This window comes from Mytilus edulis, chromosome 8 (assembly GCF_963676685.1).
Source record: "Mytilus edulis chromosome 8, xbMytEdul2.2, whole genome shotgun sequence".
Taxonomy (NCBI): Eukaryota; Metazoa; Mollusca; class Bivalvia; order Mytilida; family Mytilidae; genus Mytilus; species Mytilus edulis.
The window spans coordinates 12,510,443-12,535,919 of NC_092351.1; the positions used below are offsets into that span (position 1 = coordinate 12,510,443).

At 31.2% G+C, this 25,477-nt stretch overlaps 1 protein-coding gene across 2 annotated transcripts in view; it reads right to left on the bottom strand.

The window, feature by feature from the left end:
- Nucleotides 1–551: 551 nt before the first annotated feature.
- LOC139484831 (phosphatidylinositol 3,4,5-trisphosphate 3-phosphatase TPTE2-like) overlaps nucleotides 552–25,477 on the bottom strand; it is a 40,497-nt gene continuing 15,571 nt past the window's right edge. For both annotated transcript variants that reach the window (XM_071268823.1, XM_071268822.1), the window contains 8 exons: nucleotides 25,236–25,317; nucleotides 21,320–21,470; nucleotides 20,754–20,834; nucleotides 9,657–9,762; nucleotides 7,026–7,126; nucleotides 6,492–6,587; nucleotides 5,250–5,323; nucleotides 552–4,737 (listed from right to left, as the gene is read on the bottom strand). In XM_071268823.1, the coding sequence (XP_071124924.1) occupies nucleotides 4,626–4,737; nucleotides 5,250–5,323; nucleotides 6,492–6,587; nucleotides 7,026–7,126; nucleotides 9,657–9,762; nucleotides 20,754–20,834; nucleotides 21,320–21,470; nucleotides 25,236–25,317 (803 nt within the window). In that variant the 3' untranslated portion in view covers nucleotides 552–4,625. The remainder of the gene's footprint in view (nucleotides 4,738–5,249; nucleotides 5,324–6,491; nucleotides 6,588–7,025; nucleotides 7,127–9,656; nucleotides 9,763–20,753; nucleotides 20,835–21,319; nucleotides 21,471–25,235; nucleotides 25,318–25,477) is intronic.

The following is a 25,477-nucleotide window of genomic DNA, read 5'->3' on the forward strand; positions in this document are numbered from 1 at the left end:
CAGGTCTTCCACCTTCTAAAATATAAAGCTTTTAAGAAGTTAGCTAACACCGCCGCCGCCGCCAGATCACTATCCCTATGTCGAGCTTTCTGCAACAAAAGTTGCAGGCTCGACAAAAACAACAATTCTTTTTAATTAAAAAATAAGAATATGTAGTATATTTTATATTTTATACATTTTCAGCAAAATATTATAAAATCAAGTGAGAAAAAAAAGAAGTAAATAAATAAATGGGGTTTGCCACATCTCTGGAGTAGCAACTCTAAAATACTTTTTTATTTAACAAATAATACCTGTATGATTATTTCAATAGTTTATTTTACAATGTTATGTAAAATACTGTATGTTGTATCAGTTATATATATTATGTGTATTTGCCCCCCTGGGGACCTAATTTGGAAAATAAAATTTATCTTATCTTATATGTAGTATGACTGCCAATGAGACAACTATCAACCAAAGACCAATTTTCTATAAATTTAGCTAAGTCAAGGTATGGCCTTCAACAATGAGCCAAATTCACAACTAATATCAAGCTATACAAGAACATGTTAATGATACATAATTTTATTGTTAATTTATTGTTTATTGCTAATCCACACAAAACATGTCTCCAACGCTACTGATAGAATCCTAAAAACTGATCATCTGTTGGACCCAAAAAGACAAAAATAAATAAAGCAGGATTTGTTATTTATTACATACTAAAAGTCAGATATATATTTAGAAATATAATAATAAAAAGTAAAATAGGTAATAATAACATAAAATTTGTACACATAACAAACCTTCACTGAAGTAAACAAAATATCACAACCATTCAAAAAATCATTCCATGATTGAGGTAGATGACAACTAAAGGTTCAAAAACATTAATATCTATGACCAGTGTCAGGTCTCCATGCCTTAAATCCTCTACAGTTTTAATCAATAGTTGTTGGCCCTTAAAAAAACAAAATTCAAATCCGTGTAACTCAAACTTGATAAAACTACAAATAGAGCATAGTCAGTTGGCTCTTAAACTTTTTCTGCCTTGCTTGGTCAACTCCAGAAGTTTCATGAAAATCAGATATCAAAAGTTATGTTCATTATAATTCATTAGGAGTCTAAGAACTGATCAAAACCAAATTAGATTATTTTCAGGTCAAAACTTCATATAATTGTTGAAACAAATTTATTTTGCAGTTTCTTTTGAAAATGTATCAGAAAATTCATAATCTGAATTTAAAATTATCTCAGGCTTATTTTTTCTTAAAGGTAAGACTTTTGGCTTGAACACAAAACATAAGAACTTTTTCAAAGGACCAACCAAAGTACCTTATTTCTGCCTAGGATGGTTAAAATCAGCCTGGTATTACTAAAAACAAGATGAAAAAGTTAAGTTTGATAAACCACAAATGATGGCAATAACTCACACTGGCACTTTATACAATAATAGATAATTACACAGCATGAATATATATAATGTTTAAAACAGGGTATATCATCAAATGAATATATAATGTTTATGACAGGGAATATCATCAACACATGTTTTCAAATAATATGGAGTCATTACATAAAATTACAAAACCACATTCAAAAACTAATGGAATTAATTTATTAGATATGAACATTAAATTTGCCTTCTTGGAATATATTTTATTTGTATGAAACAAAAACACATTGATAATGCTGCATTTTTTTTGCATGTAAGTACAGTTTCCGAATCCAGCACTAAAATATGTTTTAAAGATTTATAAAATAACAAATGTTTTAAATTCAATGTTCTGATATGGGAAACCATAAATAAGATGAGCAATCTCATATGTAGGTTAGGATTCATATGATAAAAATTCATTAAATATACCCTATGTGACTTTGCATAATATGAAATTTATAAAAAGATGCAAAATGTTTAGTCTTTGCATCTTACAAACAGATATTCTAGAAAATAATCTCTTTCATTCATTTTCAGACCTTTTTACAATAACAAAATGTACATTTAAGAAAAAATAAAATTTACCCTCCTATTTTATTTTATCACATGAAAATATTTATAGAGCATTATTTAAAGACAACAGCAATTTTTATTTCTGAATCACTGAATTTTTGGAGAATCAATTTTCAACATTAAAAAATTAGGTCAAAATCATAATAAAACACCAAATAAATAAAGAATAAAGGTTTGACATTCTAAATTGTTCTTCTTATTTACTGTAACAATTTACTGCAACAATAACAGAACACAGTAATATAAAGCATTGAAAGAAAATCTAGTATCTACTGATCAGTGTCAAAATGTGCAAATTTTCTCTTCCTTCTTATAACATTTGAAATCACTTTGAATCTGCCTAAGAATGTATAAAGGCAGGAATGTAATCTGTCATTCATTTGGTTATACATAACATACACCAAAACCAGCTGGTCCAACAGCATATCTATTTTAACATATGTATTAGTGGAGGGATATTATATATATATATATATATATCAGGAGAGATTACTAAAATAATAAAATTGTAATACTGGTTATAATTTAAAAGAGATACTATAGACACAACTAGTAAAATATAAACAAACAAAAAAGGCACTATTTCTGACTAGAAAAAATTATAAAGTTAAATAGAAATACAACCTATTCTATGATCTCTGTTCCATTCTTAATTTTATATGTAAAACATAGGCGAATCCTGGGCCCCCCTTTTAGTGGAAACAATTTAGTTGATTATATAAGGTATCACTGGAGGTCCCCACTTTAGGTCGCTCAGTGCCCCCTTCCTTATAAAAAGTTCTGGATCCGCCACTATAAAATATACTTGGATTAAAGTCTATGAAAATAGATTTAATTATGTATGTTTCAGGAAATAAAAGTTGTTTTTTGGTGTTTTGGGGATAGAGGGGATAGAAGAGCAAGGCAAGTTAGTTTTATTATATTTCTAACCTAGACCATGTAATCCTTCTTTTAACATTAAATCAAAGGAAGACAGACAATATCATGGCAAAAATAGATGAACAAACAACATGCAACTAATACAACACAGAAAATAGGATTGAATATAAAAATCCAAACAATAAACCAGGATATATACAGCCAATTTCCAATTTCTTTGAAAACCCATATCAAAGTTCATAATGCAATTTTGAATGAGATTGGGATGTAAAGCCCAAGTCATAATCCCCTGTTAAAAAATTGTCCCTTATTTTAGATTTATGATTTTACAGATTTGACATACAATGGAAACTATAGCATTTGGACAAAACCATCTTAGAACAAAGCAAATCTTCAAAACTCTTACAAAGAGGTCAATTAACCATTTTATTTTTCATTTTTAAAAGACAACCAGACAGAAAAAAAACACCAAATAGGACTATACAATTTTTAACTATTGAGCAACTTATGATATTAAAACATACAAGATTTTATATAACAGTCTAAGATATTGTTCCTACAAAATATATAAAAATATAAAATTTATAAAAATGCCCTTTAATTATTGCATAGTTGTGATAGTGAGTAAAATATGTCTGAGAAAAGTCTGAATATAGAATCACTCTTTTCCTTATGTTTTAAGATACAGTTATCATCAACCTTTAAACAACTTAATTCTAATCAGGTCCTTATTTTATTAAATTAATTTTGCTGCTTTAGTAGTAGTTTACAACTCGATTTTGCCTGCAAATCAATAATCAGTTGGCAATCAAAGTTTGTTTGGAACCAATTGTTCTTAAAACAAAGTTGGTAATATTTTGAATATACAATATACAATACAATACGATAATAATTTATTAGCGTCTCACCATCAATAATACAGTATACACATATCACATTATAAATGTAAACCTTTTTAAAATTATTAATGCCATTCTAAAAGAGTTATGAGAGACGGATTAAAAGGAACTAGTATTTACAAGTTTTCAAAAAGCAATTTTAAAACAAAAGTTCAATCATAAAACATATTTACATCAATTATCGGTATAAAAAAAGTCTTCTACGGTCTAAAATAAGCTTGCAGGTTTTGGTACATTTTTGTATCACATAAGTGATATATAAGTATGATAAAGACATAATTCCAAAGTTAAAATTCTCACAATTTCAAGAAAAGTTTTGATTTTGTCTAATTTTTGACTTATTTGTTTGACAATGGTTTATTTCACAGCCAATCTTATGTGATATGTCAATACAAGGAAAGGTAATCTAATCTTAAGCAAAAACTGATTACCAGTACAATTTTCATAATTTTCAATGTTTACTAGATGAAGATACCTTTGTCTTTAACCCCAACTCAAAGTTTAACTTCAATAACAAATAAAAAAAAAAGTATTTAAAGTAAATTTAAAATGTTGTAAAATTGTGTAAATAAATGACTAATAAGCATGAAATTTCAATAAACTTATCTTGGAGGAATACTCTTGTGAAAATGCAAGTGAACATAAAGCAACCATTTAAAAATCAAATTCAACTGATATGATATATATTACACTATTAATATGTTTTTATTACATAATTCCATTATATAAAAATGTTAAAAACTTGATCTGTAAGCACCATTACATTGTCTTTCCCCCTAACACTATCATCACTTTAATCAGGTAGGCTATGAACCATCAGTATCACTAGGCTATGAACCATCAGTATCACTAGGCTACGAACCATCAGTATCACTAAACAACATCTCTATACTAAATGTCTCTCGGAACACTTTCTGTGCTTTCTTCTTATGAGGATTATCTATTTCATCTCTGGTAAGGAATAATCTACAAAAAAAAGTTCACCGACATAAGCCAGAGTGTTCAGTGTTCACAAATATATTTTAATCTGCCCTTTCTTTCTGGACCTGTCCAAAGTTAGGAGGCTATGGTTCAGTGATTGTCATTGGTCTGTCATATTTGTTTTTTGAAATGGCTTAGATTAGTTTCTAACCAATACCAACGAATGAATTACAAGCTCCTGACTTTGGACAGGCACATAAAGTATGTGGCAGATTGGAGATCAAAGTCATTTCTCATGGAATTTTAAATGTAAAATTTCCTCCAAAATATAGCCGTTAAGACCTTTTTTTATAATAGGAAATGTGATTTACCATGAAGGAAAAATAAATCATCTTAAAATATGCTGTATACAGAAACAGATTATTCCAATAAAATGTGACTCTATAAATTAGCTGTTGGTCACTCAACATGCTCAATGTCTGGTAAGAAACTCTATAACAACATGTGGTATATCTACCATGAGGCTAGTTAACTATTCTACATATACATAGTATTACCTGTTGTCTTCAATAAATGCAGCATAGAACCAGAAATAGAATGCACAGTTGTCATATACCTTGGGTATATTTCTCTGTAAAGTAAATTCAAACATATTAATCTATAAGAACAATGGAAAAGATAGATAATTCTTAATATATTAGATATAAACAAAATAATATTCATGTATACATGTACTGTCTTTACATTGGAATTCATATTTTCAGCATAGTATCACTGGATTTTTGTGGAAGAAGAACCACTTATTGACTAGTTCTTTAACCCTTTCCTCCATAATGACGCCTTTTAACGCCACCCCCTTTACTCCATAATGACGCCTTTTGACGCCTGTGTAGAACCTCAGTTGAAACACTTTGACCTTGAAATGTCTGCATCAGACTTAACAAAATTTGTATCCAATATGAAAAGGATATTCATGAGAATATCTTGACTGGAATTTCATTGATGAAATATTTGTTTTCCCAATGCATTGATACTTTAAACCTGATGATTTTTTTTTAATGAAAAAATCCTATGCGAATCAAGTGTGTCAAAAAAAATGTCCATGGAGGAAAGGGTTAAAAAATATCCATTCTATTTTTAATCACTTCAAAAGTTTTCATTCTGAGTTTGAAAATTAGACAAAAATTAAGTTGGTAATGAATCTATGGAGTCTGTATGTTCAAATAATTTTAGTTTCATCCTCTAGACTTTTTAAATCATAGGCTGAACAAGGGGTCCACCCCCCACCTTATGTGGTGGAAAAAATGGTTGATTATACAGGGAATCACTGAAGAATGGTTAGCAGCTTCCTCCCCCCACCCCTTTTTAAACAGTTCTCGATTCACCAGGAAGTCCTCTAACTGCTTTTGTTTTAGATGTTGTTCTCTGTGACATGAGACATTGATTCATGTGTTTACAGCATTCCTCTTCAGATTTAATCCCATTCCAATTTAAAAATACCCATTTTTTTAAGATACAACAATTTGCATGTAAACACAAATAAATAGTTACACCAGAAATCCATGTGAATCTTAATAAGTCTACCAGACAAATGTTTTTATACAAGTCTTTTTCCCAGATTATCTGTTTCATTGAACAAAGAACAAGTAAACAGCTGTGTAGTGCAAGTCTAGCAAAGGTGTCCAATGGAAAATAAACTTTTCTTAATTTCTTTGGTACACATCTTATGTTGACATTTTTTGAAACCACTAATTTACTGTAACTGTTATCATATATCAAGTACAAATATTTTTACTTACAGCTTTTGATACAAATCTGATCTTAACGTCATTTGTGACCACTGGTTTGTCATTAAATGTCACCAATATATAATCTTCTTCTTTATTGTGTTCAACCTAGGATAAAATATTGTACAATAATGACTTGAAAAAAATCTGATTTATCTGGATGCATAAAAGTTTACACTAATTTTAAAAATCATAAATATAACATCTTGAAATAAGGCGATTCATATTCCATTAAAATTCTAACAAGACAATGATTTTTTAAAAGATTAAATGTTCTTTCATTCTGAATTTATTATTGTGTAAAATGGAGAGGCTGCTAAAACACTGTATAGTTGTTGTGCCACGTATAATCTAGCCACTAAAAAAACTTAATTTATTTCTAAGGAAAAGATTGAGGAGTCAGGTACTACTAAATTTAAATTGTGCTCATTTCAATTAAACATCATTTATGATATATTTTGGCAAAGATTCAAACATGAAAGTATTACAAATAGGGAATATCTATATATTTATAATCAATAACTTATATAAGGTACAAGATTTTACCTTGCAATCTGTCTGCTGTTTGAAGTCCACTTGTGTATACTCAGGAGAGTAACCTAACAATATCTGCATAGCTAAATCTGTACCATCACCATTCCCTACACCTGGAATTGTCAATTTTATACATAATTAAAGTAAATGGATCTCTCCTTCAGATACCAATGTGATTAATATATGTATGTTCTGTGTGCCGTTTTATGTTAACTTTTCAAAAATGTTTGCTCTTGTCAATTCTGACGACCAATATTAAACCAATCACATGTTGTGGTTGTGCCATATTATAAAGGCTATATAGATCATGCTCTTACTTGTTTATTAATTTGATTGTTATGATGAGATAGTCAGTCCCCTATATTTGGTAATTACAACGTTACCATGGTATCAGATATTATGTCAATTACTGAAACATAGTTATATGATAGAGAAGGGTTATGGCATATCATACTTTTTCAACACACAAATTTAATTTTATAATTTAAGCTTTAAATTTTGATTTTTTTTGTGAATCTGTTTTAATGTCTGCTCATGCTGTGAGGTTCGTTTTAACAGTCTATGTCTGTTTTCAATATCCTAAAATTTTTAGACCTTTTTTGCAAAAGCTTTCATACTTGGTCATATAAGTAGGATACTATGGTACCTTCATTTAAATTTAAAGATTCAGACAAGAGTTATTGGACTTTGATAACTATTTTTACTTCTTCAGCACCAAACTCCATACAGCGTTATCGTTCAGGTCGTACTTCCCTTTCTCTACAAAGAAGCGTAGCCTGATGACACCACTGTTTCGGAGTTTGCTTCAGCACAATGACATCTTGTAAAAGAAGCTTCACTGATAATGCTTGCAGATTGAAATAAACAATTAATTTCCCCATAGGCGACAATGGTAGCCTTTTTCGAGATACAGACTTTAGAAAGTTGATTTTTTTAACGAAACCTTGCTAGAATCAAAGAAAAGTTATTAGGACAGTATTTTTTGGTCCCAAAAATATAGGTTCGCGTTGCTTTTCTTAGCGTATTTTGTACTTATCTCCCATGCCTATCAATTTTGCCCTTAAAAATACGTGTCTTGTCCTAGCGTTGAAAAGTCATCTCAGTGCCTTCAGGGCTACGGAATAATTTTTATTTTGCCTTTTGTATAAAGCAGAGTGTACGAAGTCTCTAAAAATAAAAAAGAACGGGCACACATATCGACCAATCAGGATTAGCCATACTCTTAATTCTGAATACCATGTTATGCTCATAAAATGGCTGCGCCCATAAAATCTAATGGTGTATTGTAACCTATACGGTATTAAATACTTTCTTGTATCGTGCAATTCATAGTGCATTAGATGCACAAATATATATGCCACAAATAAATCATCTTCAAAACGTTCTGGCATTACTCTCTGAATTTTCACAATTTTTTATCGGAGGTGACCCCAGTCGAAAAATGTGAAGAAAAAAAATCTGTTTTTTGGAGTAAATGCGGTACTGCTAAAAAGGGCCTTAAGATAACGCCCACTTTCTCCAATGATTCTTTAAATATCATCAAGTACTGATTATATTGATACCAAAACCAATCCAATATGTAACTGCTACGGTGGATCTTGAACAAAAGTTTTAAATGAAACCATTTTTGTCTAAAGGTACATTTTTGAAACAGACTATAGCATTTCAAAATATGGAATATGTGAAAATATTTGTGTTTTAACATCGATAACTGTTTGTTAACTACAAAATGGCATGCTTATTCTTATTCTTTTAGTTTGTTATTCGTGTGAACACTTCAATGTTCGAAGGGGATCATTTCCGTACATTTTCGCTGAATTTGGTAATTTCGATAACAGCTCTTGGGTCGATATTGTTATGTTTAAAAATTGATTTATATTCACAAACTCTAGACGTGTACTTGCTCTTTTCGAACAAATCGACAGAACTTCAGAAAATGACATATTCGTTCCACAGTAAGTCAAAAGTCGAGCCCACCCTTGTTTCTAAGGTAAAACACAATACAAATATGAAACAGACTATAGCTTAAAAACTAGATAATCAATTTTTCATTTGTCACCAAAAAAACCGGTTCCACATCAAATGTCAAGTAAAATGACTGTTTTTGACACTTTTTGAGCACTATGATAAAGAAATGTCGATGCTGTATAGATTGAAATAAACAATTAATTTCCCCATAGGCGACAATGGTAGCCTTTTTCGAGATACAGACTTTAGAAAGTTGATTTTTTTAACGAAACCTTGCTAGAATCAAAGAAAAGTTATTAGGACAGTATTTTTTGGTCCCAAAAATATAGGTTCGCGTTGCTTTTCTTAGCGTATTTTGTACTTATCTCCCATGCCTATCAATTTTGCCCTTAAAAATACGTGTCTTGTCCTAGCGTTGAAAAGTCATCTCAGTGCCTTCAGGGCTACGGAATAATTTTTATTTTGCCTTTTGTATAAAGCAGAGTGTACGAAGTCTCTAAAAATAAAAAAGAACGGCCGCACATATCGACCAATCAGGATTAGCCATACTCTTAATTCTGAATACCATGTTATGCTCATAAAATGGCTGCGCCCATAAAATCTAATGGTGTATTGTAACCTGCAAGAAGCTTTCTTACTTGTGCAATGGCTATTTTTACTGTCTATGACACAAACCTTTTATAGATGTAATTTTAACTGATTCTATTTTAAGATATTTAGGAGGAGGCATCTCTTCATTCAGATCATACTTCACTTTCTCATAGTATCCAACATATCTACTCTGAAATGATGGAAAATACAGAACATCAGTTATCATGGTTATTTGCAAAAGTATGAATTATTCAAAATACTAAGAATATTCTTATCCCAGGCATGGATAACCTTAGCTGTTTTTAACACAACTTTTTGGAATTTTGGGTTATTAATACTCTTCAACTTTGTACTTGTTTGGCTTTCTGAATATTTTGATCTGAGCGTCACTGATGAGACTTATGAAGATGAAACGTGCATCTGGTGTATCAAATTATAAGCCTAATACCTTTGATAACTATATGATGCAAATGAATTACATTTAAGGGCAAACAATACAGAAAATATCTATTGTTGATTTTTCATTTATATTTTTTTAAATAGAAAACATATGCTGGGTATCCAATTTCCCATTTTTGTAGATTAAATATATCGCTGTGTATTCTTAATAAAACATCTTGGTGCAGCTATTCCTGCCATACACCAAGATACTTAACACATTACTGTCATATACAAATTTATTAATGATAAAATAATATTAATCTTCATCTGCCTACAATTTAAAGCCCAAGCAGTAGATAACTATCTAAAAATGATTGCAAATACTTTTAAACTAACATAATCAATTTGATGACTTGCTACTGTATGGTATGCCTTAAAAGAGGGACGAAAGATACCAAAGGGACAGTCAAACTCATAAATCTAAAACAAACTGACAACGCCATGGCTAAAAATGAAAAAGACAAACAGAAAAACAATAGTACACACGACACAACATAGAAAACTAAAGAATAAACAACACGAACCCCACCAAAAACTAGGGGTGATCTCAGGTGCTCCGGAAGGGTAAGCAGATCCTGCTCCACATGTGGCACCCGTCGTGTTGCTTATGTGATTACAAATCCGGTAAATAGTCTAATTCGGTAGGTCATATTCATGAAAGGGAAGGGGATTGTAGTTACGACGTAAGGAACATATCCGATATCATTTGTGAAACGGTTATTCCATAACGGTCAACCAACTCGTGATGGCGTCCGTAAAATTTACGAAGGGATGATTTCAACTTCACCATTTGGAACTCTTGGTTTTTTATTTTTTTATTTTTATTATTTATAACTTCCAATTTACAACATAATATATACAAATATAATAGCAATATATAATATATAAATCTATAGATATTATCTAATCAATACATCTTTCTATTAGGAAGCAATTTTTTTTTTTTTTTAAATATACAAATATAAGATAAAGAGTAAAGCAGTTTGAACACCGGAGAGAGAGAGATAGAAAGAGAAAGAGAGTGAGAGAGAATAGTGTGGTGAGTTTTCAATATAATTCATCTAGAAATTGAATTCTATTTTAGTATAGTAAATACAGCATTTTCATTTATAACATGTATATACATTTTTGTACTTAACTAAGCATGCTAAGTAATATATCAAAAGCATTCCATTCTCTGAGAAACTGATGTTCACATTTGTTTTTCATAGCAATATTTTTGTCCATTGCATACACATATTTTATCTTTTCTTTTACTGAGTTTATTGTCAGTTTTTTTTTAAAACATCTGGAATTATAAATATATTGCTTTATGGTAAGAAAAAGAGTATTTTCTGCATTGCCTTTTGATATTTTTGCAGTGTTACCAAACAAAAAAACTTCTTTTGTAAAAAGTACACTTATTCCATTGGTTAGAAACCAATTTTCAATCTGTTCTAATAATAATTGTGTATGTTCACATTCCCAAAATAAATGTTCTAATGTTTCAATTTCTCTATTACAAAATGTACAATTTGGATTATCATAAATCTTAATTTTATGAAGAAATTTGTTTGTAGCTAAGATTCGATGATTGAATCTAAACTGTAGCCACTGTAACTTAGTATTATTTGTGACAACAAATGGCAGTTTATAAATTTTTTTCCAATGATTTTGATCAAAGCCAAAAATTTCAGTCCATCTTAACTGACTAGTGGGAACACTTCCATTTTTATTCAAAACAATATACATATCTTTAGATCCTTTTGAACTTTTAACAAGTCTTTTAATAGCAGATGGAATTAAAGGTAGTTCTAATTTGTGATTTTTTCCCACAAATGATTTTGATGCTTGATGTATAGCAGATATAATACTATTATAACTCATGAAATTCAAATTTATCTGATACATTTCTTCTATCTTTTGATGAGAGAAAAAGGTCCCATCTTCATTTACAATATCATTTATAAATCTTATACCATTTTCAAACCAATCTTTATAAAAAATAGGTTTATTTGCTACCTTTATATTATTGTTAAGCCAGATTGGACTAGCAAGAAAGCATTCCCAACTGTCATATTCATCTTTTTCTCTAAGAAGTTGCCATGCTTTCAGAACATCTTGCCAAAATTTATTTTTGATATGTTGCTGTAATTTTTGGATATAAACACTTCCACAACCATAAAATTTTTCAAGTTCTACATGAACATTTGACAAAAAAACATTCTGCCATTTGTTGTCTGTTTTAAATAATCTCCTTATCCATGTACACTTCAGTGCTAAAATAAATGCACTAAGATTTATCATTTTGAGTCCACCATCTTCAATATCATTTTGTAAAACATCTCTCTTAATTCTATCAATTGGTGAACTCCATATAAAATTGTACATAAGTTGAATAACATTTTTTAAAATATCATCACTTGGATTTGGTAAGGATATAAACAAATGATTCAAAATAGGCAATATCAATGTCTTTACTACAGTAATTCTACCAATAACAGTAAGATTTCGTTTTGACCATTGTCTTATTACACATTTAATTTGTACAATTTTTTCATCATAATTAATTTTTACAATTCTATCAAGATTAACATCAAAGCTTATACCTAGTACTTTAAAACATGTTTCTCCCCATGTAAGGTTTCTATTTTGGCATAATACCTCATTACTATACTTTTTATTTCCTATCCAAATAACTTATGTTTTAGAAAAATTAATATTTAAACCAGATATATTTCCAAACCAATCTAATTCATTTAATGCTTCATTCAAAGATTCTTCTTTACCATCTAAAATAAGAGATGTGTCATCAGCAAATTGTGAAAGTTTGTGCTCAACTTGCGTAATTGTAATACCATTTATCTTATCATTATTTCGTATTTTTAATGCTAATATCTCAGCACAGAGAATAAAAATATAAGGCGACAAGGGATCCCCTTGTCTACAGCCTCGTTCTATAGAAAAAAATTCTGATAGATGTCCTCCCTGGTTTACAGCTGATTTGATATTGTTATAAAAAACTTTAACCCAATTAATTATTGATTCTCCAAAATTGAACAACTTCAAGACACTGGTTAAAAATTCCCAAGAAATCGAATCAAATGCCTTTTCGAAATCTATGAGCAGCAAAAGTCCTGGAATATCTTTTTCCTCAGTAAATTGCATAATATCATAAATTAAACGAAGATTTTCTCCAATATATCTCCCACTAATAAATCCAGTTTGATCGAAATCTATCAGTTTATCTAAAACTGTTTTAAAGCGTTTTGCTATAACTCCAGAGCCAATTTTATATACTGTATTTAATAATGATATAGGTCGCCAATTTTTTAAGAAATGTCTAGGCTTATTTCCCTTCGGCAGGCATGTAATGATTCCTTGTTTTTGCGTAACAGATAGTTCACCAATCTCAGTACTGTAGTTCAAGGAGTTTACAACAAAAATTTTCAAATCTTTCCAAAAAAATTTAAAGAACTCTGTGGAGAAACCATCAGATCCTGGTGTTTTATTATTTTTCATATTTTTCAATATCAAACCAGCTTCCTCAATTGTTATTTCACCTTCAAGATTTTTTTTCTCATCATCAGTTAGTTTTTTTAATTTTATATCTTTCAATCCTTCTTTAAGTTTACTGAATTTATCTCCCTTTGACTTGTCTTTATTCTTGTACAAATTTTCATAAAAAGATTTTACTTCTTTTAAAATATCTTTTTGTTTTGAAATTACATCTCCATTTTCTTTTTCTACTTTTGGTATTATCTTATTTGTAAATTTTTTTGATTCTAGCCCACAAAAATAGCTAGTAGGTTTTTCACCCTCTTCTACCCATTGTATTCTTGATCGAATTATCTTCCCTTTAATTTTTTCTTTTCTTATATTTTCTAATTCACATTTTTTATTTTCCAAAATCTGTATTGAACCTTCATCTACCTTTTCTTCCAAAATAAGAATTTCATTTCTAAGATCTTTCTCTTGTTTTTCTTTTACCTTTTTCTTATAACTTGAATAAGATATAGTTTTACCTCTAATTTCCATCAACATTGTCTCAAGAAATAAGTGACTATTAATATTAAAATGGAGATCTTCATTATTCATGTCTTCAATTCTATCTATATCATAAATTACATATTGTTTTTTAACTTCTACTATTTTTTCTTTAACAATCTTTATATATTCTGGATCATACAATAATGAATTATTAAATTTCCACAATCCTCTACCTCGATCAAAAGGATTAAATTCTAGATTTAATACAACCATAGAATGATCAGAGCGATAGCTAGGCTCGATATTACAATTTTTCAAACAGCATAGTAAATCTTCAGATAAAAGAAAAAAATCTAGTCTTGCTTGTTTAAAGGGGGTTCTTTTTCTCCATGTGAAACGCTTCAAATCTGGGTAAAGTTCACGGAAAGGGTCAATGAGACACCTTTCCTGAATGATTTCTAAAACTTTCTCCCGAGCATTTGAGTTATTTACATGTAAATAATTATAATAGTCTATATCAGGGTTGAGAACAAGATTAAAATCACCACATATCATATAGCTATCATTACCAAAATCATCTATAATTGACATAATTTGATCATAAAAAATAGGAGTATCTATATTTGGTCCATAAATAGTTACAAATGTAAAATGTAAAGTATCAACAACTAAGTCTAACAGGGCTCACACTACTTCAGAATTATAGGGAGAAGTGACTTCTCTTTTTGAAACTGATAGGGAGAAGTGGTGAGATTTGAAAGAGAAGTGCTCATTTGCGCGGTGCGCTACAATGTTTGGATTTTACAATAGTATAAAGGGCCATATGTAAATAATGTTCTTTTTATGTTGTTCAATTCATATGAGTAAAAAATTACAATTAAAGTAACATTTGAAACTTAAGGTTCTTGTGAGAAACTACCAACTAGATATCTAGCACTAAAAAAAAAAATTATTTTAAAAAATGTAAAGAAATTATAATATATCAATTACATGATTACAATTTAATTAAAAATTATCTTGTGTATGAAATTCAGTGTTTCTCATAAAAAAATATAAAAGTTATTAAGCTGGGCCATAATATATTGATATTAGTATAATCAAGGATTTGTATAGTAATCCTTGGTATAATAGTCTCAGAGTTAAGCAACTTTAATCAATAGTTTGAAACAATCCGTAAAAAATATAGGGAATTATATACACCAATCAATTAGATGTAACCAAAAATCTTTTAATGCGTGTGGAATGCGTAATTTTCCCCTTTGGGATCAATATTCTTCTGTCAGCTGTTCCATCCGTGCGTCCGTAGTAAATATTGTAAAAGTACGGATTTCGGTCATAGCTGGTCCGGTTCAGATCCGTATTTTAGAAATCGGTCAATGGCGGACGAATGCAAGAAAATTTACAAAAATAAACGATGTTTGACAAGTTATTTGGAAAGGAACATGACGGTTTTAATGCAATAAATGGATTAAACATTTACTGGAGGCAACTTTTGTCACGTTTAAATGAAGTAACAAACTTATTTTGCCGCCGAAATTTAGGTTGATGTACGTTTTCGAGTAACAAGCACCGAAACTTGCGGGAATGCAGGAAGTGATAAAAAGTTGTATTTTTATCAAATAACCTGCTACACACTGCGAAGACAATGCTTCAACCTCTTTTCTAAAGATAATGAATCGTTTATGTCTGAATTTCTTTAATTATCAGTAAAAAATTGATGTTTCATCAACTTGGTAAAAATTGAAAATGTCCGATGACGGAAGCGACTGAAAGCGACTATCGTCAAGAACAGGGCGACTTGATTTCGCTTTTGGGGGTCGGGGAAAGCGAAGTGACGGTCGGGAAGGCGACTTCTTCGCCCAAGTCGCCTGGTAGCGTGAGCCCTGAGTCTAATACTAAATAATTACCACCAATATCTTTTTTTTCTTTTAGAACCTTAAACTCAAAGTTGTTATTAAACATAACTGCTACACCTCTTGAATTTGAGCTATAAGATGAAAAATAACTATCATATCCCCACATAGCTCTTATATTATTTTCATTTTCACATAAGAAATGAGTATCTTGTAAACAGTAAATATTGTAATTCTTTGTTCTTAAATAGTTAAAAACATCTCTTCTTTTAACACTATCTCCTAAACCTTGACAATTAACAGTTAATACCTTCAGGGCACACATGATATGATGTCAGTAAATACACTAGCACATAATATGACCTTAAAAAAATCTAACAGTAATATCTGATTATTCTCAATGTGTGTAAAAATACTAAAGAAAAACATTTCACCAATATAAAGATGCATAAAAATGATAAACAGGATAACTCACCATAAACTAAACCAAAACAAAATGTAATGGAATGATATTGCAGAAATGCAATAATTAATAAAAAGAATAAAGGACTGGAAAGAAAAAGAAAGAGATAAAAACAAGAATTTAGCATCAAAATGGCAGACATTTTTGATTGAATTAATGTCCAAAAAAAAATTCTAGTTTTTTGCAGTATAATTGTTCTTTCAATTTTATATATCCTGTATATGATTTATCAGTTATGACATAGTCAATTATTTTACAAAGTGGAGACAACTTTTATATTATTAAGATTTGTCCCATGAAAATAAGAATAGCACTTTAAACATGTTTAAAAAATAACTCAAAGTTCATCAAGACATAATATACATGTAACAATGAGAGTCAAGTACTAAGTTAACTACTTATTTCCTTTGTCTCAATCTAAGAAAAATGTCATCAAATATATTGAACTTCAGCTGTAGACCATCAGATATCCTTCCATATACACCACAGTTGAAGTACCATACATCGCTGAACCATTCAGTCTCATTTAGTCTTTTCATCAGTTCAAGGTTTCTTTTGGAAATGTCATCATAGAATCTTACATGGTCTTGTAAATTCTTCTTTTCTCGCATCACTCTTCGTTTGACATCACTACTAAAAAGTCTCACAATAAGAGGTTTTGGTCCTAATTTGTCAGATGGAATTCTATGGATGGCGACAACATCTCTTTCCTCAAGTTCAACATTCATGTCCCTTTTCACTTTACTAATAAAGTCCACACGCAGATCTTGTCGCTCTCGCCATGGAAAGTTTATAACTCTTATGTTGTTTTTGCGAGAATATTGTTCATTGTAGTTGCTGCTGGTAATAGCTTCTCTTGTCAGTCGTTCATTTTGGTGTAGTTCTTTCTTTGTTGCAGATAGGCTTTTCATAGCTACCTCCGCTTTCTCCCTCAAGTTCTCATTTTCTATTGATAATGCATCTATTTTCTCTTGCATTTCCTCTATTACTTCTGATACTTTTTTTATCAATTTTTGTCTCTATGGATGAAGTAAATTCTTTGAATAAATTCTTCACTATAGTAGTTACAATGACTTCCAGATCACTTGACTTAACAAGGTCTTTTGTTGCATTTTCAAGGTCTATCTTTTTTAATCCACCCTCCAGGTTTTGTTTAATTTCTTCTATGTCCCTTTGTATACTAATTATACCAGTCAGATCATCACTTGTATTTGATTCATTTGACACTTCAGAGTGAGTCCTTTTTGTTTGTTTATTAGGTTTTTCAGTTTTTTCTTTGTCAACTTTATCTAATTTGGCAGCTAGTAAAGTCTGAACAGTGTTTCCACATTTTCCACTTTTATTCACAGATTTGTTACTTGTAAGGCTGTTGCCTCCAGGCATGTTGAATTAAATCCTTTGTTATCAAGTAAATATAATCAATAATAGGTGAACACTTGAATCCAAAAAATTGGTTTTCTGTAAATATCACAAAAGTTCCACCAAATTTTTATCATAAGTTGGCATCCAATGATTCAGCAAAATGTTATCTATCAGACTATCCACTTTTCATCATGCAACAATTCATATAAAACACAAAAAACTGCAAAAAACTGGGAGCTGACTTTTTACAGTGTTTTCAGCTCGGCGGCCATCTTAATCCTTCTGGAACTTCTGGAACTCTTGGTTTAATAGCTTCCTTGTGAGCAGCAAACCTCTATCAAGAAAATCATGATAGGAAATGCAAGCACGGGAATATCTTATCAATTGGGAGATATATACCCCGTATGCAGGTGCTGCTGGAATGTTGCTACTTAGAAATGGAAAGTTCACAATTGGAAAGCTGAAATCATCTCTATTGTCGTAAAGTTTTGTTTTCAACCGACCCTCATTGTCAATTTCTAGATGTAAGTCAAGATATGAAGCCGACTTAACTGTATCTGTAGTATCCTTTATCTCTAGTTCGATTGGATAGATGCGTTCCACATAGTCACCAAATTTTGAATTGTTTAGTGAAAGAACATCATCTATATAGCGGAAAGTAGAGTTAAAGGATATTGCTAACTTCTTATCTTTCTTCCTAAGAAGTTCCTGCATGAAGTCAGCCTCATAATAATAAAGAAACAAGTCGGCCAGTAGAGGGGCACAGTTTGTTCCCATTGGAATGCCGACAGTCTATTGAAAAACATGTCCTCCGAACGTAACAAATATGTTGTCAATCAAGAAATCAAGCATCTTGATAATATCAGTTTCAGAGAATTTTTTGTTTGAATCAGAGTGATTCTTTACAAAGTAGGATTTATCCCTCCCTAAGACAAGATACTTGTATCTACGTTGGCCATTCTTTTTTATGAAGCAAAGTAATACCAACTCTTTCAATTTGTCTTTTAGTTTGGAATGTGGAATACTTGTGTACAGAGTAGAAAAGTCAAATGTTTTAATACTGTTACAAGATGAAAGAGAGTTAGATTGTATGTACTCTAAAAGATCTTTTGAATTTTTAAGTATCCACATCTGATTCACGCCACCTCTAGAATAGGCAGTTTCACAATAACTTTGAAGCCCGTCTTTGATTGCTGATAAAATAGATGTTAATAATTTAGAAAGAGGTTAAACTGCTCAACAATGCTCAATGCATTGTTTGAAATTTTAATGTCTGCTTCTAGGGATTTTAAAGGTTTATAAGTGAAATGTTTTAAAAAGTTAAGTTCCTAGAACTGAATAGTTAATAGCTGTATGGATTTAAAAAAGTTGCATTCTCAGAAATATTAACAACAGTAAGGTTTGGAGAATTAAACAAATGAGGCCTAAATTAAAATATTGTTTGTTTGCCCTTTTCCGACCCTATGTTTTGAAACAGGGTAGGTAGGTAGGTAAAATATTTTATTTTTTTCCCCATTAAAATAACTTGGCTCGGTATATTATTTGTCATGGGTAGGCAGGTAAAAATGTAGGTATAATATTTTATTTTATAGATACAAAATCTGCAGAATGTCATATTGGTCTGTTTTGTTTTTGCAAATAAGTTTTCTGGGACTATTAGTTTTGAAAAAAATATATCACGTAGAATGTGAAGCTAATTCATATGCACTACTATTTTGTTTTCAAATATCAAAATATAGACCTGTGCCGCATATCTTCAACGTTTATATACCTGGAACTTTGAAGAGTCTGAACTTGCGCTCACATTCTGTACTACGTACCTTGTACGCTTACCTAAAGGTTTTCTGTAAGAGATAACTTTGTACTGGTAAGATATGTCCGGGAAGTCATACATTACTGGTAGAAAAAGTCCATAGAGGGTTAAAAATTTCGTGTGTGCCTAAAAGTTGTTTCCAATAAAAAATGCTACAAGACTTAAAACTCAATTGTCACGTATTTTCCATCGCATTTATAAATGATCTGTATGAAAAACTTGGCGATTTTACTGCCAGATATTCTCCACTTTACAGGGTTTTGTAATTTTTGGTTCATTTCAGATATAAATAATATATCGGCATCGTTAACATAATCATCCTGATCTGCGGATCACAAAAGGCAACCCCTATATAGAACACAACGTCCGTTTATAAATTAGTTTGTACACACGTTGATAATTTTGTATCAAACAAACTTTTTTGTAAACGAACCCTGCTCTTTAAGTATAAAGATACAGAGTATTGTACTTAATATCATGCTTTCAGGAAGCGTTCAACATCGATTTCAAACAAATGCATTGAAACTTTAAATGCAAGTGTTCATGTCAAACGCTCAGGTGATACCTAACGGACTGGACCTTATACGTTAAAGATAAAACACGAGGATTCCGGTAAAAATGTTTTGAGCGGGAAATACAAATATAAGATTTTTGGTAGGAACGAACAAATGAAATAAAATAAAATCTTGCTGGTAAATACAAATAAAAGATTTTCAGGCGGAATGAATTTATAGGGTCGGTCGGTAAAGGGCAAACAAACAATATTTTAATTTAAGCCTGAAGTCTTTACACTAAATCCATTAGATGTTGGATGTGTACTGATTAATAATTTATTCTTAGATGCATGATATTTTTATTAGTTTTTAGTGACTTTGAACTAGCTGTCAGTAAATGTGAGTACTCTCAGATTTGTATTTAGTGTCTTTTTGTTGTTGGTATATATCTATGCTGGCCACGTCCAATCTGTGTTTTTGTTGAATGTATTTCTATTTGTATTCATCTGATGAGTTGAGCCTTTTTCAACTGATTTATGTTGTACTGTTACACAACTGTACTGTTACACAACTGTCCCAGGTGAGAGGAGGTGAGAGGAGGGTTGTGTTCCCCCTAATATTTTCCCGCCACATTCTGTATTGACGTGCCTGTCCCAAGCCAGGCGCCTGTAATTCAGTGGTTGTCTTTTGTTGATGTGTTAAATATTTGTTTTCCGCACTTTTATGTACTGAAATTAGGCCATTAGTTTTCTCTTTTGAAATGTTCTATTCATAAATTCTATTTACCTGACTGGGAGTTTCAACACCTTGGAATGTCTTCCCAACTTTTCTGTCTGTTCTTCTCTCACCAAAATAATTAAGGCTATCCTATAAAACAAACACAACATAAAGTCATGTATCTTTAAAACAAAAAAAAAGCATGTAGGGTATATAAATCCCCTGATTGACAAGACTGATGTGTAGATGATTATGTTGGCATTAAACTAAATTCTTGTGACAACAGGCCTCCCCTAATCCAGTTTAGTATGAACATGTATAGATCAGTGTTTTTGTGTGCCTATGTTTTAAATATATCTACACTTCCCTGCTTTGAACAATTTGTATGTACATTTTTTGGTTTTGTGAATGTTTAGGATGTATATGTACACATCATGGATATTATGTGAGCCTTGTTACAAATTATCTCCCCTGGTTGGAACAGATAGTAGTAACTTGTACAGATAATGTTATTTATTTGGGATTAAGTTTTGTGACAACTGCAATCTAAATTGAAACAATATACCAGGTACAACTAAAATGTTTATGTACAAATCAAGGGTTTGTGTGTGCACCTATGTCATGTGACCTCTCACCTCAGCTGCTTGGAATAGTTCAGTATGTATAAGGTATGTACAGATCATTGTTCCAGTGCGACCTTTGCCCCCTTTACAATGGACAGCAATCACATTTTGTTCATCTTCAGCTAACCACATTCTAACATCTTTACAAAACTCTGTCATGTCACTGTAAGAAGTTTTAAATAGTTAATTCAGGATTATGAATAAAAGGTTACACACCATTATTCTGACAGCCCATTAGTGCGACAACCCATTAGCCCGACAACCCAATAGTCCGACAACCCATTGAACCGACAGCCCAATACTCCGACAACCCATAAGTCCGACACTTATCAAGTCATGTATCAGGGTTTCAGGGTGAAATAAAATTTGTCTGCCTGAAATATTACGTTTAGATATGTAATAACATATATAGAGAGCCGTGGTGTAGTGGTTAGTGCATCGGACTACTAACACAAAGTTTCCTGGTTCGATTCCTGTCTGGGATGGAAATTTCAGGGACTGAATTTTCGGCTCTCCCTTGACACCATTTGAGAGTATGGTCTTGAGGAAATGATGATAGTCCGTCGGAAGGGGACGATAAATTTCTGACCTGTGTTAAGAGAGAGCCATATTTCTTGCACGTTAAAGACACCCTTGTAGATTTCGAAAAAGAGAAGGCTAATGCCGCTACAAGGCAGCATTCGCACCCGCAAAGTGGAAAGGGACTAATATAAGTTGTAAAACTTGTTTCCAAATCCACTATACATAAATATGTTTAAACTAATAACATATTTTAAGTAATAACTCCGTATATATAACATAAGGCTAAGGTAGTTCGAATACTTTTTCAATTCGAAATCTGTATATAAAATATAACAGAAAAGAATATTTCATTTTTCAAATTAAAGAATCTTTAAAGAGCATATAAATCTAGAACAACCATTGATGGTGGGAGCTTCTTATTATACCCCCGTCCAAATATTTCGGTAGTTTTTGAGCTGTGAATCTGAAAAAGCATCACACAGTATTATGATGCTTTAATTTGGGATAGATAAGTATATAACTGACTTATATAAACCTTAAGACCAAATTTCAGAAATCATTGTACTGTAGTTCCTGAGAAAAATGTGATGAAAATTTTCAACTTGGCTGTCATGTAATGAGTAATGAATTTGAAAATGCACACGATATAGCCGACTTCAATAAACCTTTCAGAAATCCTTGTAATGTAGTTAAAAAAAAAATATTACGAAAATATTTATGGGACGCCTGGACGGACGAACTGACGGATGGACGGTTGGACAGACGGACAGACAGAGGTAAAACAGTATACCCCACTTTTTCCAAGCCACGGTCTCGTGATTAGGTCACATTAAGACATTACAATACTATATGATATAATTATCTTTATAGCACTACAAGCCCCAGTCACAATCAGAGCAAAGACAAAATAGAAAAAAAAACCAACGAACCCACTGATATCAAATAACAGTCAGTATCAAGACATGTACTACATAATTCAAAAGAAATAACAATATTATCATAATTTTTTCTCCATAATAGTAAAGTTTTCTTGTGTTAACATTGAACATTTATCATATTTATCTAACTTCTTTAAGTTCTGACATGTGCTAGAAATATGGTGAAAGAGTTCCTCCCTCAAATTATTATGAAGTGAGTATTCAATTAAAAAATGACGCTCATCCTCAACTTTATCAGCCGTACAATACGATTTTTTGAGTATCTAGCATTTTCAAATGTAATTGAAGAGCACCGATTCTGAATTAACCTTTCTTAAAATCAATGATATCTAAACATTTTTCTTCTTGAAAAAATCTATAAATGAAAAATGAGTGCCAAGTTTCCATCAAAACACATAATGTATTTAGTTTGAAGATAATTTGACAAAGACACAAGCGAACAAGAATGTCACACATTCTTTTTAAATAAAGGCAGTAGTATACCGCTGTTCAAAACTCATAAATCCATGGACAAAAAACAAAATCGGGGTAACAACTCAAAACTGAGGGAAACGCATTAAATATAAGAGGAGAACAATGACAAAACATTAAAATGTAACACACACACACAGAAACGGACTAAGCATTAGACAAAATCCTATGAGAATAACAAATATAACATCAAAACCAAATACATGAATTTGGGATAGATAAGTACCATGACACGTCAAAGATTTTTTACTAGTTTGTTATTGGCTTTTATACTGCACTCGCTCTATTTGAGCAGTCAAAATGGGTTGACTGTATATTTCTATGATATATACAGTCACTGACCCGATTTCACTTTTCCTTATGAATATTTAGATAGAAGTTGCCCAAAAATATTCATGTGCGTCATATTTGTTTTTCGTAATAAGTTTTGTTGTAAATCATCAGTCCTGCATCTCCACCAACAATTATAAAAGAGGCATATTTTTCTAGATTTTAAAACAAGCTCAGGATATAAATTCGGTTTACCTACAAATATATTGAGTGTCATCTCTCAGACTATGTCTGATCGATCATATTGGAAGTGCTGTGTACTGTCTCAGTATTTCGTGGATTCACATTCCCGAAATACCGTATTCATAATTGGAATTGCTCATCTTTTCTGAGCACATATTTCGTCCTATTTGTCTTCTTATTTTTAAGGATCTGGGTATGTATTTGTCTCTTTGTTTTTTCTCATTTTGACTGACCCTACATTAGTTCATTATTTATGCGACAAAATTAATTTAAATAAAACTCAGATGAGTGATACAAGGAGAGAAAGTGTTGCGACCAAAGAGGGTGGGTAGTATTATCCAACTCCTATATATTTATTTATGTAGTTATTAGTGGGGAAACCTCACTCCCCTGACACACGAAAAGGGGGAACCGAAGATCTAGTGAAAGAAGGAAGATCAAGACACACATGCAAAAAATAGCGAACTTGAAAAGCACAGGCTGATAGAGGACTCACAAACAACGAAATATAAAGATAAATAAAATACCTAGATATGTAAAACAAATGAGGGAAGAGGGTAAGGACTGAGCAGGTGCTATACTCATGTTTATCAACTTCAATGTACTGAGACAAATATCCTGCATGGAAAGAATAATTGGAATCAAAACAGACAACCACAAATATCATAGAGAACGGAGTTTGTCTTTTAAGAGAAAATTTACCCATACACATAAGAAAAACGCATTGTTGGAATAATGGGCTGTCGGAATAATGGGCTGTCGGAGTAATGGGTTGTCGGAAAAATGGGCTGCCGGAGTAATGGGCTGTCAGAATAGTGGGCTGTTGAAGTAATGGGCTGTCGGAATAATGGTTGTCAGACTAATGGGATGTCACCGAATAAAAGGGAAGGTTGAGTATAAATTTATAGAACAGTGACCTCCCTCCCCACCCCACCTCAAAAAAAACACACTCAAAATTTATATTACCTTTCAATCAAAAGAGTGTCAAAATTATGTTTTGACAGCTGTAGATTATTCAACAGAGAGCAAATTTTCAGACTTCCTGTCCAGGAAGACTTTTGATTGTGCAGTTATTCAAAGGACAATTTAGTATTTAGACATTTTTTGGTCTTTATTCTTACTCCTTTATCCTGTTAATGCTAGGTGCTTAGCAGAGATGCAGCAAATATATAAAAAATTTAAGTCTTTTGTCAGTGTGGGTACGGGATGAAAGTGATCATATAGAATCCATCTGTTTGTAATGACACATGGTGACCCCTATGCATCAGTCACATCATTCTACTATTAAAGTAGGGTTTATACTGCTTGTTATGAAGTCAAGACAAAATATTGTATTTTTAAAAATGTTTTCCTTGCACAATAATGAATTTATATTGCAGTTTATTCAGATATCAAACATATTAGAAAAGTAGAGAATGTAAAAAACTAAAAATTGAGATTTTATTTTATATGTAAAACATATTTCAAGTGAAAAAATAACCAACCTTAATAAAGGAACATTGTGGTCATGTATATATACTCTTCTTACTCTCTTATGGAATATATTCTCACTGTAGTTTAATTCACCTGTAAATAAATCATTTGAAATGGTTTGATACAATAAACGTAAAGAAATAACTGACATAATTTGAGGTTAATTGATGGTATACCGCCATCTTGGATTGTACAAAATCAGTCAAGTTATTTGCTGAAATCTGCAAATCTCGAGACAGATTTGCAATTCAAT